Genomic DNA, 14821 nt, shown 5'->3' on the forward strand with positions numbered 1-14821 from the left:
CTCAGGCGTGGCTTCTGCTCGGTTGGAATGAAAACCTACGCCCACACCGGCCCTTTCCGGATATGATTGGACACCCCTGGTCTAGATAAACCCATCTGCTAAATTAATAAAGGTACCATTTGGAAAAAGTTGTCCAGCCAGGTTGGGGGTGGCATGCAAAGGTATGCATTTAATGCAGTCACAACTTCCACAGCTAGCATTACCAGACATCTGCAATAAATATCTAGCAATTTAAGCGTTCTCTTGGGTGATTATACTAGGGTAAAGTGCATTACAGAAGTACCCAGAAGGAATCCAGGCGATGAAATGCATACAATGATTCCGCTACGACCACAAAACAGACGTCCATGATATTTGTAGCATGCTCGGCTGTTTGAAGTGGTGCCTGTAAATGTTTTACGACTCGCGTGTCTGTTGCACTCAGGAAGCGTGAGTTAAGACAAGTCATGCCTTTCAACAAATCACCTGCAACAGTCAGGCATGGAAATGATTGATGTCTTAAACGACGTGTTCAATACTGTCGTTCTTTCTTTTTCGATTTGTGATTGGAGGTAAAATTATACCCGAGATGGAAACGAATCTGAAAGTCTATTCACCAAAACTGACTAAATTTAGAAGGGTTAATTCGCTCAAAAAAAATAAAATAAATAAATAATAATAAAAAAAAAAACTAGAGTAAAACCAAACAAACTCACGCTTTAAGAGTAAGGCAAGCTCATAAGAATGAAATAATGTCTTGAACACTGAACATGACGGCATTTTTGTGTCAAATCTGCACACCTGGTTATTTATATTTGTCAAAAATGTCGCCCTGTTTCACAGCTTCCATTGCATAACTCCTAGCTTTAACTACTAGAAGAAACTCTTTAACTGTTGGTGTGAGATCATTTGGAGAACTTAGCAGTAAAATTGCAGACCTCAACAAGTCCGGTTCATCTTTAAGAGCAATTTCCAAACAACTGACGAGCATATGTACGGAGTGAAAAGGCTTATAATGAGAAGTGTCCCATGTATGAAGCATGGGGGCGGCAGCATCATGCTGGGGTGGGTGGTTTTGATGGCATCATGAGGAAGGATGATGAGCATTGTCTAGAAATCCTGAATCAATTCCTCACGACATCAGTAAGAAAGCTAATAATTTGTTGCAAATGAGTCTTCTGAGCCTAAGCAAACATCCATGGTTGTATGAAAATGGCTTAAAGCCAATTTTAAAAAATGAAAGTATTGTAGTGGCCCTGACCTGAACTGAAAAAGGCTGTCGGAGCAAAGAGGACGACAATCCTGACTGAGTTTCGCCAGTTCTGTCAGCAGGAATGGTCAAAAATCTGGCAAAGTATTGTGAGAAGTTTGTGGAAGGCTGATCCAAGTGTTTGAGTTCCCCAAGTTCAAGCAGTCACCCAATACTAGTCTATTGGAAATCTAATACAGTAAATAAATCTGTCTCTGTGCTATTATTTGGAAATGGAATATGTGGAAATTGAATCTGAATGCCTTTAGTCTTGGTATGTAAACGTTGCGTGTGTGCCATGCAACTCTACGCGTAATCCCTTGTCAGAAACCAGGTTCATGTTTATTGCTCCCTATGAAGTGAGCTTTTTAAGGTTGTATTTGTTTTTTTTTTTTTTTGACGCGGTTTATGTACTCACCTCGGTGTGCGCGAGCGTCACAAATCCGAGGAACAATATTCCCACTGGTGTCGCGCGCATCGGAGCGGCTCGGGACGTGTCTCCTGTTGCGCGTGACGCCGCTCCAGGGTGAACGTGCTCTCCGTTTGTCCTCAACCAAACCAGATCAGCTCAGATGAAGCATGTAGACCTGCCACAATGCGCAGAGATGTCCGGAATATATCTCTCGCGCGTTCGCGTTACGCGTTGCTTACTCAAGCGCTCGCGTCGCGCGTATTCCCAAAAAGAAATATAGCCAAGAGTGGAATTAAGGGATTGTGGGAATGAACATTAATACTTCTCCACGGGTTCTTCTGGAGAAAACTGCTTGCCTAGATACTTGAAGGGGTAGCATGGGTTGTGTTTGTGTGGGCAGCGACTAGTCTGGACAGGTTGTGACTTCTTGTGCGTCACGTATCCTGGTTTATGGGCGACTCATTCTAGACTCACTTCTAGGCGACAGGTCCACGTTTTGGGCGCGTGCTTTCGCCTCTCAATGTGTGTTAAATTCAGGGGTAATGTGAAATCCGCGTGGTGCACAGAATCGCGAATCGGGTAAGGCGTTTTATTATTATTATTATTATTATTAGTTTTATCATCTGTGGTGTGATTATGGAATGCGCCTTACGTGCATTGTGCACATGATCAAAAAGTAATATTGATCTATTTGCTGTCTCTCCATGTAACTATTAGTCTGTTTTTTAATACATCGGATTAAATATAAAGAATATGTTATTTATTTATTTATTTATTTATTTATTCATCTTATGGCAATATAATTACGCAGGTTGATTACAGCTGTTTGACTCGTATTGCCTACAGCAGGCCTCCCCACACCACCACACAGCACCTCATTATATGAACTGGTTTATAATCAAGTGGATTATGTTCCTGTATAATATAAGATCAGCTGCAGTATATAAACCGAAGTGCTGCGTTCAGAGCGCGCGCTTTGCGCATTTGGAGCAGCTGGTGAGAAATCTACTTTACACGCCTTCCTCTTAAAGAAAGGCGTGAAAAACAAACAAATCGGCTTACAAGACGTTTTTACTGGAACCCTGCTGAAAAACAAACAAACAAACAAACAAACAAACAACTTGGTCTGAGTAAGTGCCAGTTGCCAAAATACATTCTCAGATGGTCAAACTTTCCCAGATAGATCATCTTTCCCAGATGGTGAGCTAATTTTTTCCCCCCAGTTTGTGTATTACTTAACTTAATTGATCAATATATGTTTTAAATGGTCAAATTGTGTATTTAAAAAAAACAAAACAACAACCCAATAACAACTTGTCTATGATGTTGACTGTATCTTTAATACCAGTGACTTCTCATCTGGCATGGTGGGAAGATGGTATACCAGTTTGTCCAGCTGATAGCTGGATCTTTCAGCAGGAATATATACACCTAATTATATAACAGTTAGTTCTGGTCCACTAATGATTTTTGGGTGGCTGTGGTTCAGGTGGTAGAGCCACCTTGTCCACTAATCGTAGGGTTGGTGGTTCGATTCCCGGCCCACGTGACTCCACATACCGAAGTGTCCTTGGGCAAGACACTGAACCCCAAGTTGCTCCCGATGGCAAGCCAGCACCTTGCATGGCAGCTCTGCTACCATTGGTGTATGAGTGTACGTGTGAATGGGTGAATGAGAACCAGTGTAAAGTGCTTTGGAACTGCTAAGGTTAAAGACCTTACCATTACCACTAATCTGATTGGTTGAGCAGCATTCCAGGAGTGCCTCCATTTCCTATAACCATACTGGGACCTCACTCTGCTCGTCTCTGTTCACCACGTAGATTTCCACTTCCTAGTTCAAAACCGTTACTACATCATCATCGGACATGGCAAATGATAGCTTTCAGGAAATGTAAATTTTGGCTTAAAATACGTTATTGTGGAGCAATACAGAACATCAACAGAGCATTTGGTCACATTGTGTTACTTGATATTTATGAATGATTACTGTACCTACGTGCGGTGAAACACAGCCATACTGATATTCACTATAACCTCACTCTCGCTTGTGCGATATTGCTTAATTATAATAAAGCACGTATAATTTCCCGTGTGGAGCATCTGAAAAGAAGTGTGATGACATGCTGACTAGGGAGAGTTAGAATCTCAATCTCAAAAATAAATAAATAAATAAATAAATAAATAAATGACATTATATAAACTGTATCTACTGTATATCTAATATTATTATTATTATTATTAGCCATATCTGTTACTAAATGGTTACTGTCTTTTGTCGGTCAGTCCATTCAAGCTCAAAGACCCCACCGTGATTTCTCCATCTGTGAATACTCTATTGATTCTACACTACCTTTGCCATCAGGAGTATCGCTCACAAGGAATTTGGCTCCACTGGTCATAGGCTCACAGAGACTGTGGGCACATCTCGAACCAGAGCGCGCCTTGAGTGGCGGGTGAGATGACACGCCCCCACCGGATTGCCTCGCTCAGCCTCCCACTCTGGTAAGACTTCACGTTCATGTCCATGACGAAGTTTCGAAGCAGGGGTAATTCCACTAACGTTTGCATAAGTCCAGGTACATAAAATCCGGATAAAAGCAGTGAGCATGACTGAATGGTGGAGGGAAAGTTCTCTTTTAATGATTAACTATCACTTCACTGTCAAAAACGGTACCAATTTCAAGTAATCCTACTCAAGGCCACGCCTACAAAACATCTGACCATTTGATCCCGCCCTCTCCAGCAGTTATTACTTTTGATTGGTCATACATTGATCGATTCTGCTACAGTAATCTTTCTAATACTCTGTTTGGTCTGGTGTCACATGACCCCTAATCTAACTATTCCTATAGAGGTTTACCAACACTTTCATATACAGCGGACGACTACACATAACAACTCTCTAGTTTTTATGTCCTACTAATGCACCATAGAGCTGGTAAGATGTAACTCCTACAGTACATACCAATATGTGATGTTTATTGTTAGTCAGATTGGGTTCTTCCTTAGCGTCCAATTATTTCTCTTTTATTTTCAGTATTGTCTTTAGGTTCTTATTTTTCTCTTCAGTTCTGTATTTGAGTGATTCCGACTATTTTCTTTCAGGTGGCTTTTACTGACACGCGTGTACAGACAGGAAGTTCAAGGGGTAAGTCGTTTACTTTTAAAGGAAAGCTCCAAGCAGTTATTGTTGAGTTTAAAAGGAATGATCTCAAACATACACAAAACATGGTCGGGTTTTGCTTTTAATTCCTAAAAACAAAAAGAGCGAAAGCTTCTTTTCTCGCTCACCATTTTCCAGCAACATTCAGCGTCACGTTAATGGAAAAGTCGACTGGTTTTCTGAGTATTCGATCCAGGTACACAACGAATTAAACTCGGCCGGTTTGCGATCTAAGAGATGACGACCGCGATGGTGGTATTAGCGTGACAGTCTATGCGTTGGAAGCTGATCTATTTGAACAGTGTGTACAGATGAGGTGGCGAAAGAGCCGGACAGACTGAAGGACGCTCTCTGGAGGTAGAGATGAAGCGAGGGCTAATTTGCTCTGGTAGTCAAACGGCATTGTGGGTAACGTAGGAACCCAAAGCGAAACTACAAAAGAGATTGTTGACGCCATTGATGGTGTAACCACATGTTAATTACTGAGATTATTATGCAAGTCATTCTTGGTGGATTTCCCTGTTGCTCCACCTTACAGCTCAGTATTGGCTCCTTGAAGTGCAGTCTAGAGTGATCCCTCATCTCACCTCATCTCACGTATTATAACTTTACAGAAGCAGGGGCATTTTATGCTGGTTGTATTTACAACGAAATGACTTCTCTGGTAAGCTGATAAGGTGTTTCAAGATTAAAGTGTTTTATTGCTTTCTGATTTAAAAAGAAAAAAGAAAATAGCAACCAGATTCCATCAGATACTGAAATGTAGGCCTCCTTTAGCGATTCAGTAGCATGGAACTTCCTTTGAACTTCAATGGCACATGATTCACGTGGGTTATGAAGACAGAAACGATCAAAAGATGATCTGCCTGTGGGAAAAGCTTTTTGAGGAGCGTACCGGAGCGTATTTGGAGGAAAGAGCCTCGGGAGGTCTGAAATCTGCAGTATTAAGGTCATCGTTTGGGCATTGTTGTCATTTTTAAAAAAATATATATGTGAGCATGTGTGTGTGTGTGTGTGTGTGTGTGTGTGTGTGTGTGTATGTAAGAACCCGAATATCTTGATGGAGCTGTGCAAGTCTGGCTGATAGAGGTGCCACAGCTGGATACAGAACATTGGCTGTGAGGGAAGATAAGCAGATAGCTGGCATTCAGACATGCCTTCTATCAGTATAAACAATATGGCAGAATAGGCAGTGAGGGATGAGGTAAGAGCGCTCCGAGAAAGAAAAAAAGAAGGCATTTACGACATGTTGAATTAGAGAACGACTTGTCTTGCAGTACATTCCTAGGCAGTGCATCTTAGTGTGACTGCATATGTGTGTGTGTGTGCGTGTGGTATGTGTCAGGTGCTGAACCAAAATCACTGGGTGTCAGAATACAGATGCTGTCAGCACACACACATACACACACACACACACACACACACACACACGCACCCTGTATAGTTAGTAATATATATATATATCTCTGAGAATTCAGATGTTGAATTCTCACATCTGATTGGTCAGAAGGTGTTGATTGGTTTTCTCTAACAGCAGCTCTGACAGTAGTGCCTGTTTATATTAATGTGCTTGTTCAAATACGTTTTTCGTTTCTATAGTAACCACTCATTTACACATCATCTAAGACTCGCCATGAACAGATTGAAAATCATGCTGTTTTTTAAAACAAATGTAGCTTTTCATTTAATAAAGAAAAAGGTATAATCGTTGATGTGGTGAAGTTTTCTCTAAGGAGACGTTTATTTAACATTTATACTGTAGTGTGGAAGTGCCAGTGCTTTGTAACTGTCATGACAGGACAGAGAAGGTCCTGGTTTTGCATTTTCTGCATTTTTAACGTCTTGCTGACTCAAAGAGAGAGAGAGAGAGAGAGAGAGAGAGAGAGAGAGAGACAGACAGAGACAGACAGAGACAGAGAGAGAGAGTGTTTATACCTGATATAATATAAGTGATTAACATAAGTGATGCTCCACAACATTAAAAGTAACTTTACACAGATTAAAAAAGTATGACGCGTTGTTCGTTAATACCTGCCGTTATAGGAAGTCATCAAATTCGAGCTGGGAACAGTAACAACTGGAGCGAAAAGTAGAACCTTTGAAATATTTGAATGAATTTCAGAGGTTTTTTAGTATTTGTTTGTGCCCTTTTTGCGTTAACGACAGCGTGCACTCGAGCTGGCGCGGACTCCACAAGTTTGTGTAAAACCTTATGATCCATTTTAGACCAAATCCGTCCGAGTCTCGCCTGAGCACGTGCTTCATTAGAAGGGATTAAGCATGAGGAAAAATCTGACCGTATCGCTGTACAAAGCACTTAACAGCATGCTCAATATCACACGTTTGCTTACATTTAAATAGGGACCTGGTAATAGTGTAGAACGTTGAATATTAAATATTCAAGACATTGAGCATTTACTTTCTTTTTATTTATTTATTTTTTTTTTTAAAAAAAAATTTCAAAAAGTCTAGAACCTTCTATTTATTTCCAAATTTAAATGAAAAAGAAAAAAAAATCACATATTTTCAGTGTGGTCTCAGACATTTGGACCGCCTTGTATATCTGAAGAAGAATCTGTATAATAACTGCAAAGTACGTTAGTAAGAATACTGGATCTAGTAAAACTTAAGCTACTGTAAGTACACAAGAAACAAAACATTTCATAAAAACGTTCTAGTTCCCACGATACAAACAAACTAGCAGCCTAATGTAAACCAGTCTGAACCCTGACCAGGCAGTTACTAAGGATGAATGAACGTATGCGAATGCATCATTCAGTTTAATGAACGTGGTTGCTTTGATGTAAACGATTCAAAACAGGACGAAAATTAGAGATGATGAAAAAGAATACAGTCTTGAACATAAGATCAAATATCAATCAGGACTGCTGCTATACTCTGTAACATTCCACAAACAGCTGTATGGAATATTGGTGAAGAGGAAAAGAAAAGAAAGAAACTAATGGAGGAGTAAGCAGTTTGCCAGGATCTGATGACGGCAGCGTTGTCAAACAAACAAACAAACAAACAAAAAAGAAATAGTCTCCAGGGTGTTCGGAAGAATTCAAGAGAAGGAATGCAGAAGGACATGACGCGAACCTCTCATGAGCACTGAGAACAGGAACAAGAGCCAGACTGGAATTTGCAGAAGTACAAAGATGAGCCAAAAGATGTCTGGAGCAAGGCTTTATAGACAGATGAGGTAAAGATAAATCTTTATCAGTGATGCGAAGGGAAGCATGTGAAGAAAGTGAAGGGACTAAGCACACCGTTTCATTTGTGAAGCTTGGTGGAGGTAGTGTCATGGCTTGGGCGTACAGGTCTCTGCCCTTCACTTATATTGATTAGGGTTTAAAGACAAATACTAACTTTAAACAACTGCATTTTGCTTTCAAGTTATTTGTCCTACTTATACTCAGAATTAAATAAGTATAGAACCGAATACGGTACTCAGACACGATGAGTAGGCATACTAATGTTTATTATGACTATCATGGTTTTGTTTTTTTTTGCTTGTTTTGTTTTGTTTTGTTTTTTAGAAAGCTTGCCAGCGTCCATTTGAGTCTAGACAAGGGAGGAAACAAGAAAAAAATGTTTCTAACATGAAGCCTGCAGGGAAACAACGTGAACGGTCATTAGCGTGAACGTGCGGCTGTCTTTACTAACTGACTGGTCAGAGTCATGGTGGTTTAAATTAGGCCACTGGTTTATAGGTAGAAAGGACAAAACAAACAAACAAACAAACAAACCAAAAAAATCACAGCGTTTTTATTCTTTACTTCATGTGGAGCTTCAAAGGTCCAGGGTTGCCAGGTTTCAGCCAAATCTACACCCAAGTAATATCTCAGAAAAAGAAAACACAATAAGGCTCGAAAGTAGCCTGAAAAGTTCAGCCATTGGAGAAAGGATTTGCATTTTTGATCTTTTTTCTGAGTGTTTGTGCGGGGAAACACGTCAACAGTGGTGCGCACACATTCGTGATTTATTTTAATAAATAAACATTAACTTGTACGGTCATCGCACAGGTTTTTTTTTTTTTTCCATCATTCTTAAATGATCGATCTCTATCGTTATCACCTGGAAAATCATACGGCCGTTATAATATATATATAAAGGACCCCATTTTGACTAGCATCATCTCTTTGGAAATAACAATCCCAAAAACTCAAATAAATCTGATTATAATATTATTAAATGGCTATTGTTGTCAACTATAAACCACAGTTCCCTGATTTGGGAATGACGGTTGTTGTTTTGAACAGCCACGTTAGATAGAAGTTAGAAAGTTCACCAGAAAGTTCCACAGAGCATCTGCTTGAGGAGTTGAACGTTATGATCTGTAAATTTGTTGTATATTTGTTGTTAGGATTTCTGAATGGAAAAACCAGCAGACCTTTTTTTGCTTCTCGTACATACCAAGGAAATCAGGAATAAGGAATTAATAATAACCTTTGCTTCACAATAATGAAAATAGTTTGCACCGTCAAATATTAGACGTTCTGTGTAAAACAAACTGTAAACGTACCCGTTAAGTCCATTTTGGTTCCAGGGTGTAACAGGACAAAATGTGGGAAAATTGAAGGGTGTGAATACTTATGCAAGGAATTGTATTTCATAGTTACGTACGAGGGTACATGTGCGCATATACGTGCGTATGCCGTATCTGCTGGTCTGTAGTTATGTCTGTTCTGTATCTTGTTCGTTTTGCTCTCTGGCATGAGCATAAAGGTGAAGCAGGGGAATAGGGGAAAGAGAGAGAGATGAACAGATGAAGATGATGATTAGAATGGGAGGGAGGTGAAGTCAAGGCAAAGGGGAGTGAAGAAACTGACCAGCGTTTCTAATGCATGACCTCCTTTAGGCAACGGTGCATAAAGTAGTGTACAATTTTTTCAATGCAGATTAGGGGGTTTTTCATCATCATCATCATCATCATCAGCCAAGTCTTAGCCGAAAAAGCCTGAGTGCTGTATTATAAGCAAAAGGTGCTTTTATTGATCTTTTATAATATTAGTTAAGGCTTGTGCACATTTACGCAACCAGGTTACTGTAAGCTTTTTCTTTTCCCTTTTTTCTTCTGTTTTTCACTTGAATCGATTTTGGTTGCTGTATCACACTGAAGGCGCATCACATCAACCTGCGCCTTTAACAGGGGTGTGTAGACTTTTTATATCCGCTGTGTCACGGCAAACCGGCAACTCCATTTCCCAGAATGCCCCACGAACTACAAACATGGCCGACAACCACAACTCCCAATGGAACACACAGACACAGCACATTCTCCTGAGGACTAATCACACACATACCTGTTCCCAATCACACCACACGACACTACTTAAGAGACTCTGACATACACATATACATATACAGCCATTGTGAAGTATTGCGCTCAGGCTATTTGTCTGTCTCAGTTACCAAGCCTTTACCTCGTGACAGTGCTCAGGTTTTTTTATTTATTTTGTTATTTATTCCCTCGTTTTTGATTCTCTGCCTTGCCTAGTTTGGATTGTTTGCATGATCGGTTCACCCTTTTGATTTCTGCCTAACCCTGTGGATTTGTGTTCTCATTACCTTACCTGCCTTACCTGCTTCTGTCTCAGCCTCAGCCTCCATTATGTGACACATTGTACATACACGATATCGTTATATTTGTGTTAAATATTGGGTTCTCACACATTTCGAAGCCGGGGACTCTTAACTATAAAATTAATTCCACCGACCCATTCTAATATTCAAATTATTATGCTTAATATTGAAATAACATTTTGACTATTTATTGGCGGTATAGAGAGCTAAAGAGAACCGATTAGATCCAAGTTGACATTACTTATACGCTGAGTTTTGTGTTCTTGAGGTTTGGACTGAATAGGTTTCATTTGAGTACCTAGCCAAACAGGCTAATAACTAAAAGCGCTAAATAATAGATGTAATAACTGTATGGGTTATGCACTGTAGCAAAAAAAAAAAATCACAGACTCTGTAGCGATCCATCACATACCACCCTTGGGTGATACTTATAGAGAAACGATTTACAAGAAAAGCTGTCGGTTAATGATTGCATTGGAAGTATATTTGATGGGAGAAAAAAAACCTGCAAAAGAATAAACGCATGCCCTTATTTTGGAGCCTCCGCGAAGAATTGAGGAATTCACTGGCAGTCCATAAGCATTTTCAGACATCACTGCGACTTGCATGCAAGACAGATGTAATGGTAGATGTCTGAAAATCTCTTACAGCATCTAGGACATGCAGATGGTTTTAAAGAGAACAGGCAGATGCAGAGCTGCCAGTAGGAGCATGTCTACAGCTAACACACACAGGCAGAACAGCCTGTACAAGGCAGTGGTTCTCAAAGTGGGGGTCTGTGAAGCGGTTTATGAGCCAGTCCGATGTAAGGATAGCAGATGAATGCTCGGTCAGCTTATCCTTTACACCATGGGCACGTTTTCTTTACAGGTGAGCTCATCGAATTAACCGAAGCATTAGCGTTCTTTTTATTAAATTGACAACTCGATATAGCAATTTAAAATGGGGATCAAAATAGATTTCATGACCTTCATTCGATTAGACCTCGATCTCGGAAGTTCATGTTAACTCTGGAATCGGAAACAAACTCCAATTCCCAAAATGGCTGCCGTGGAATATACTTCCTGACTCGCATGCTAATTCTCATGTTCATATGCTCTCGTGGTTATTGATCATGCACACTTGGACTCAATCAAACTCACACCCTATATAAACAGACACCGAACTCAAGCTCACCGCGAAGTATTGCGCAGTGTTTCTTCCCCGAGTGTCTAATCTACTAGTTTTAATTATGTAGAATGAGCGTGATCGATTCATGTAATATTACAGAGATCCAATGATATTCTAAACTCCCGCGAGGATGTTAGAAGAAGTGAGTTTAGTACTATATAAATCCTTTGCGACACGATTGCACATGATTATGGGTAACATCGCTGCTTCACAACTCCAAGGACTTCAGGGATCGATCCTAAGATCGGCCAAGTGTGCAGCGTTCAGTTTTATTCCAGGGCTTTGAAAATACATCAGGCCAAGTTGGTATAAATATATACATACACACACATAATTAAAACATAATTAAAATTAAAATTAGCGAGCAAAATACTGTTAAGCCGTAAATGAATCCGAAATAATGAAAAACCAGGAGAAATTGGAGGATTTAAAATATATGTATGTATGTGTGTATATACTATATATATATATATATATATATATATATATATATATATATATATATATATATATATATAGCATTCCAAAGCCAGAAACGAATGAAGATATAAATATAAACAGATTAGGCAATATTTTATCATTTTATTTGAGTGTTTTTCCCTTTTATTCATTTTTTTTTGTTCAGAAACCTTTTCAAAATCCAAAATGAATCCACCTTAAGACATGTGTTGACGGCAAACGCTATGTAAATGATCAAAATTATGTCTTTTTATTATCTTTGAAAGACAGTAGGAGGGGCTTAACGTGGTAGAAACGCTTCCAGTACTCTAATGTAGTTCTGCAACAAGATAGGTTTTACTACAAATACATCAGTGGACTTTGTAGTTTTGTTCAACTGCGATAGAAATCGAACTAGAAACGGTAACTGAACGTACGGTAGTTACTCATTAATTCGTTTATCCCAACAAACTATATCCATGACCGTTGTTTAGGTACAGACATGAACACTGACATGGTCTGGCTCTGGAAGGACAGTTAATCCATAGACTGTAGGTTTTGTAGGAAACGCCTCGGCTCTCCTTTCAGTTCTGTGATTCTAGGTGTTAAAGGAGATTGATAAAAAGGAAAATAAAGAGAATGAAGGATGTGTTGATTAAGGGAAGCCCGTGCTTCGGTACACATCACATATGGCTGAGGGAGCCAAGCGTGCCAGTATGCTAATCAGACGTTCATCTAAAACCCTCATAGTGTCGCTGCAAATGCTCAAACCATTAGATCTCGTGTAAAAGCTATCCCTTTGAAATAGCTGCCAAATTACATCATGGTAAATCGCTGAAAACGGGTTTCTCACACAGTTTGCAGGTTCTGTACACACACACAAAAACATTTATGTCATTTCTAAAATTTACCATGAGTACCATGATAAAAGTGAGGTGCGTTCTGTGTGTGTGTGCGTGTGACTTGCTGCTTGATGCACCTTGAAAACGATTCACTGTAGAAACCTCAGCTTGAATTTGTTTCTTGATGAAAAGAAGTACGGTCCAGAAACCGTGTCATTGTATTATGGAACATGTAAGGGATAAAACACTGGATGATGTGTGAACGGCAGAAGACAACATCAGATTCCAGTGCTTTCAACCAAGAACAGGAATCCGAGTCTACACTGGGCACTGGCTCACGTAAAATAGGTGTGGTTTTCTGGAAGACTGGCATCTGATTACATAGTTTATCTCATGTGGCCCTTTCCACATACCCGTCTACTTTTTTAAAGACAAAACAACCACCTTTATCTTCATCCTCCTCTCCCCCTCCCTTCTTTTTTGTACGGCTGAAGTTCTCTCCACGTCTTTGGCTTTTTTTTTTCTTTTCCCTCAATCTCTTTCTTCCCCCATGTTCTCTCTCAGTCCGTCGCCCTTTTTTTTTTTTTTGTCCTTTTCATGTTGATGTTTCTTTGTCTCACCTTGATGCATGCTCGCTGGTCAGATGACCTCTTGTGTAATGTCTAGTTTCGCTTTAAGGAAAGGCGGTAGAGTGGCAAGCTCTTCCGAGATCGATGTGCGTACATATTCAGTTCATTTGCGAATCACCGCTTGCTAGAATTTAGGGATATTGTGTAGATAAGTAAGTGAATAAACAATTCAGTTCGATTTGTATATACTGATTTTAACAGTAGACGTTGTCACAAAGGAGCTTTGCAGATGTCGATGCAGAGTTATATCCCTAATGAGCAGGCCAGGGGGACAGTGGAACTAAATCTTCCTGACATGAGGAAGAAACCTTGAGAGGAACCCACCCTCAAGTAGAAGAGTCAAGTCGAACAGTACCGAGTGTGTTTGGTATGAGCATATTGTGAATATTGTGAGTCCTGGGTTGAGCACAAGACGTTACTTGGGTACAGTATTGGGTAAGAAACAAGGATCAGGAAGTTCGGTATAATCTGCAGAAAAAAAATCAAGCAGAAGTAAAGCATTAAGAAGGATCACGTGAGTCCAGAACGAGAGAGCGAGAACTGATTGCATGGTATGTTCTTATCCTACAGTGGTTTAAAATGGGTGTACATTGTGATCAGAGTGCAAGTTGGGACTCCCACAGGTCTAACTATGATGAGAGAAAGCAATACGGGCTTGAGGGCACCCTTGGACATCTGAATTCCACCACTCCAGCATCAACAAACCAAGAAAGAGGGGTGGAAGCATCAAAACATCTCGGTTTACCATAACGCTCTATCACCAGATCTTCTGTTCCTGACAAAACAAGTCGATTTTTTTTTAAATAATAGGCTTAAAGATTAATACTGTGTCCGATTCCTGAACACTAACTGGATAGCCAGCTGTTCCACAGCTGGAAGTCTGCTTCCTGCAATAGTCGTCATGTTTCTAGGTACTAATAAATAGTCTGCACCTTTTGATTGAAACAGATTTGATGGACCAAAAGGTCACTCAGTTACAGTTGGGCAAGACATTTCGTGCTTTATAGGCCATTCGTGATTACTTTTTAATCGGTGGAAGCCGATGTAGCGTGGATAACATACGAGGCGACTTTTCCAGTTCTTGTAAGGACTAGAGGTACAGTAAGAAAAGCTTTATTACAGTATGGCTTTTCACTTTGACTTTGCTGACACGTATAGCGGTGCGTCTTCAGCACAGCAGCGAAAGCTTTTGAGGAATTGTACTTGCTTTTGTAGGTAGTCAGACATCCCTGTGACTGATAACATTCAATCAGATAAGATCTGAACCATTCCCTTAACTCCAAAACAAAATGTAGTCTGTCTAGAAGACTTATAGTGATCTGTGGTATCCAAAGTGAGATAAAGCAAATA

General features: G+C 39.9%; 2 protein-coding genes across 2 annotated transcripts in view; one reads left to right on the top strand and one right to left on the bottom strand.

Annotated features, from left to right (window-relative positions):
• col4a3 (collagen, type IV, alpha 3) overlaps positions 1-1730 on the bottom strand; it is a 44270-nt gene extending 42540 nt beyond the window's left edge. The window contains exon 1 of the mRNA XM_053646277.1: positions 1647-1730. Within this exon, the coding sequence (XP_053502252.1) occupies positions 1647-1706 (60 nt within the window). The 5' untranslated portion in view covers positions 1707-1730. The remainder of the gene's footprint in view (positions 1-1646) is intronic.
• The window catches only part of col4a4 (collagen, type IV, alpha 4), a 51579-nt gene continuing 37890 nt past the window's right edge, over positions 1133-14821 (top strand). The window contains exons 1-3 of the mRNA XM_053647642.1: positions 1133-2219; positions 4006-4145; positions 4749-4791. Of these exons, the coding sequence (XP_053503617.1) occupies positions 4102-4145; positions 4749-4791 (87 nt within the window). The 5' untranslated portion in view covers positions 1133-2219; positions 4006-4101. The remainder of the gene's footprint in view (positions 2220-4005; positions 4146-4748; positions 4792-14821) is intronic.

This window comes from Ictalurus furcatus, chromosome 17 (genome assembly GCF_023375685.1).
Source record: "Ictalurus furcatus strain D&B chromosome 17, Billie_1.0, whole genome shotgun sequence".
Classification (NCBI taxonomy): Eukaryota; Metazoa; Chordata; class Actinopteri; order Siluriformes; family Ictaluridae; genus Ictalurus; species Ictalurus furcatus.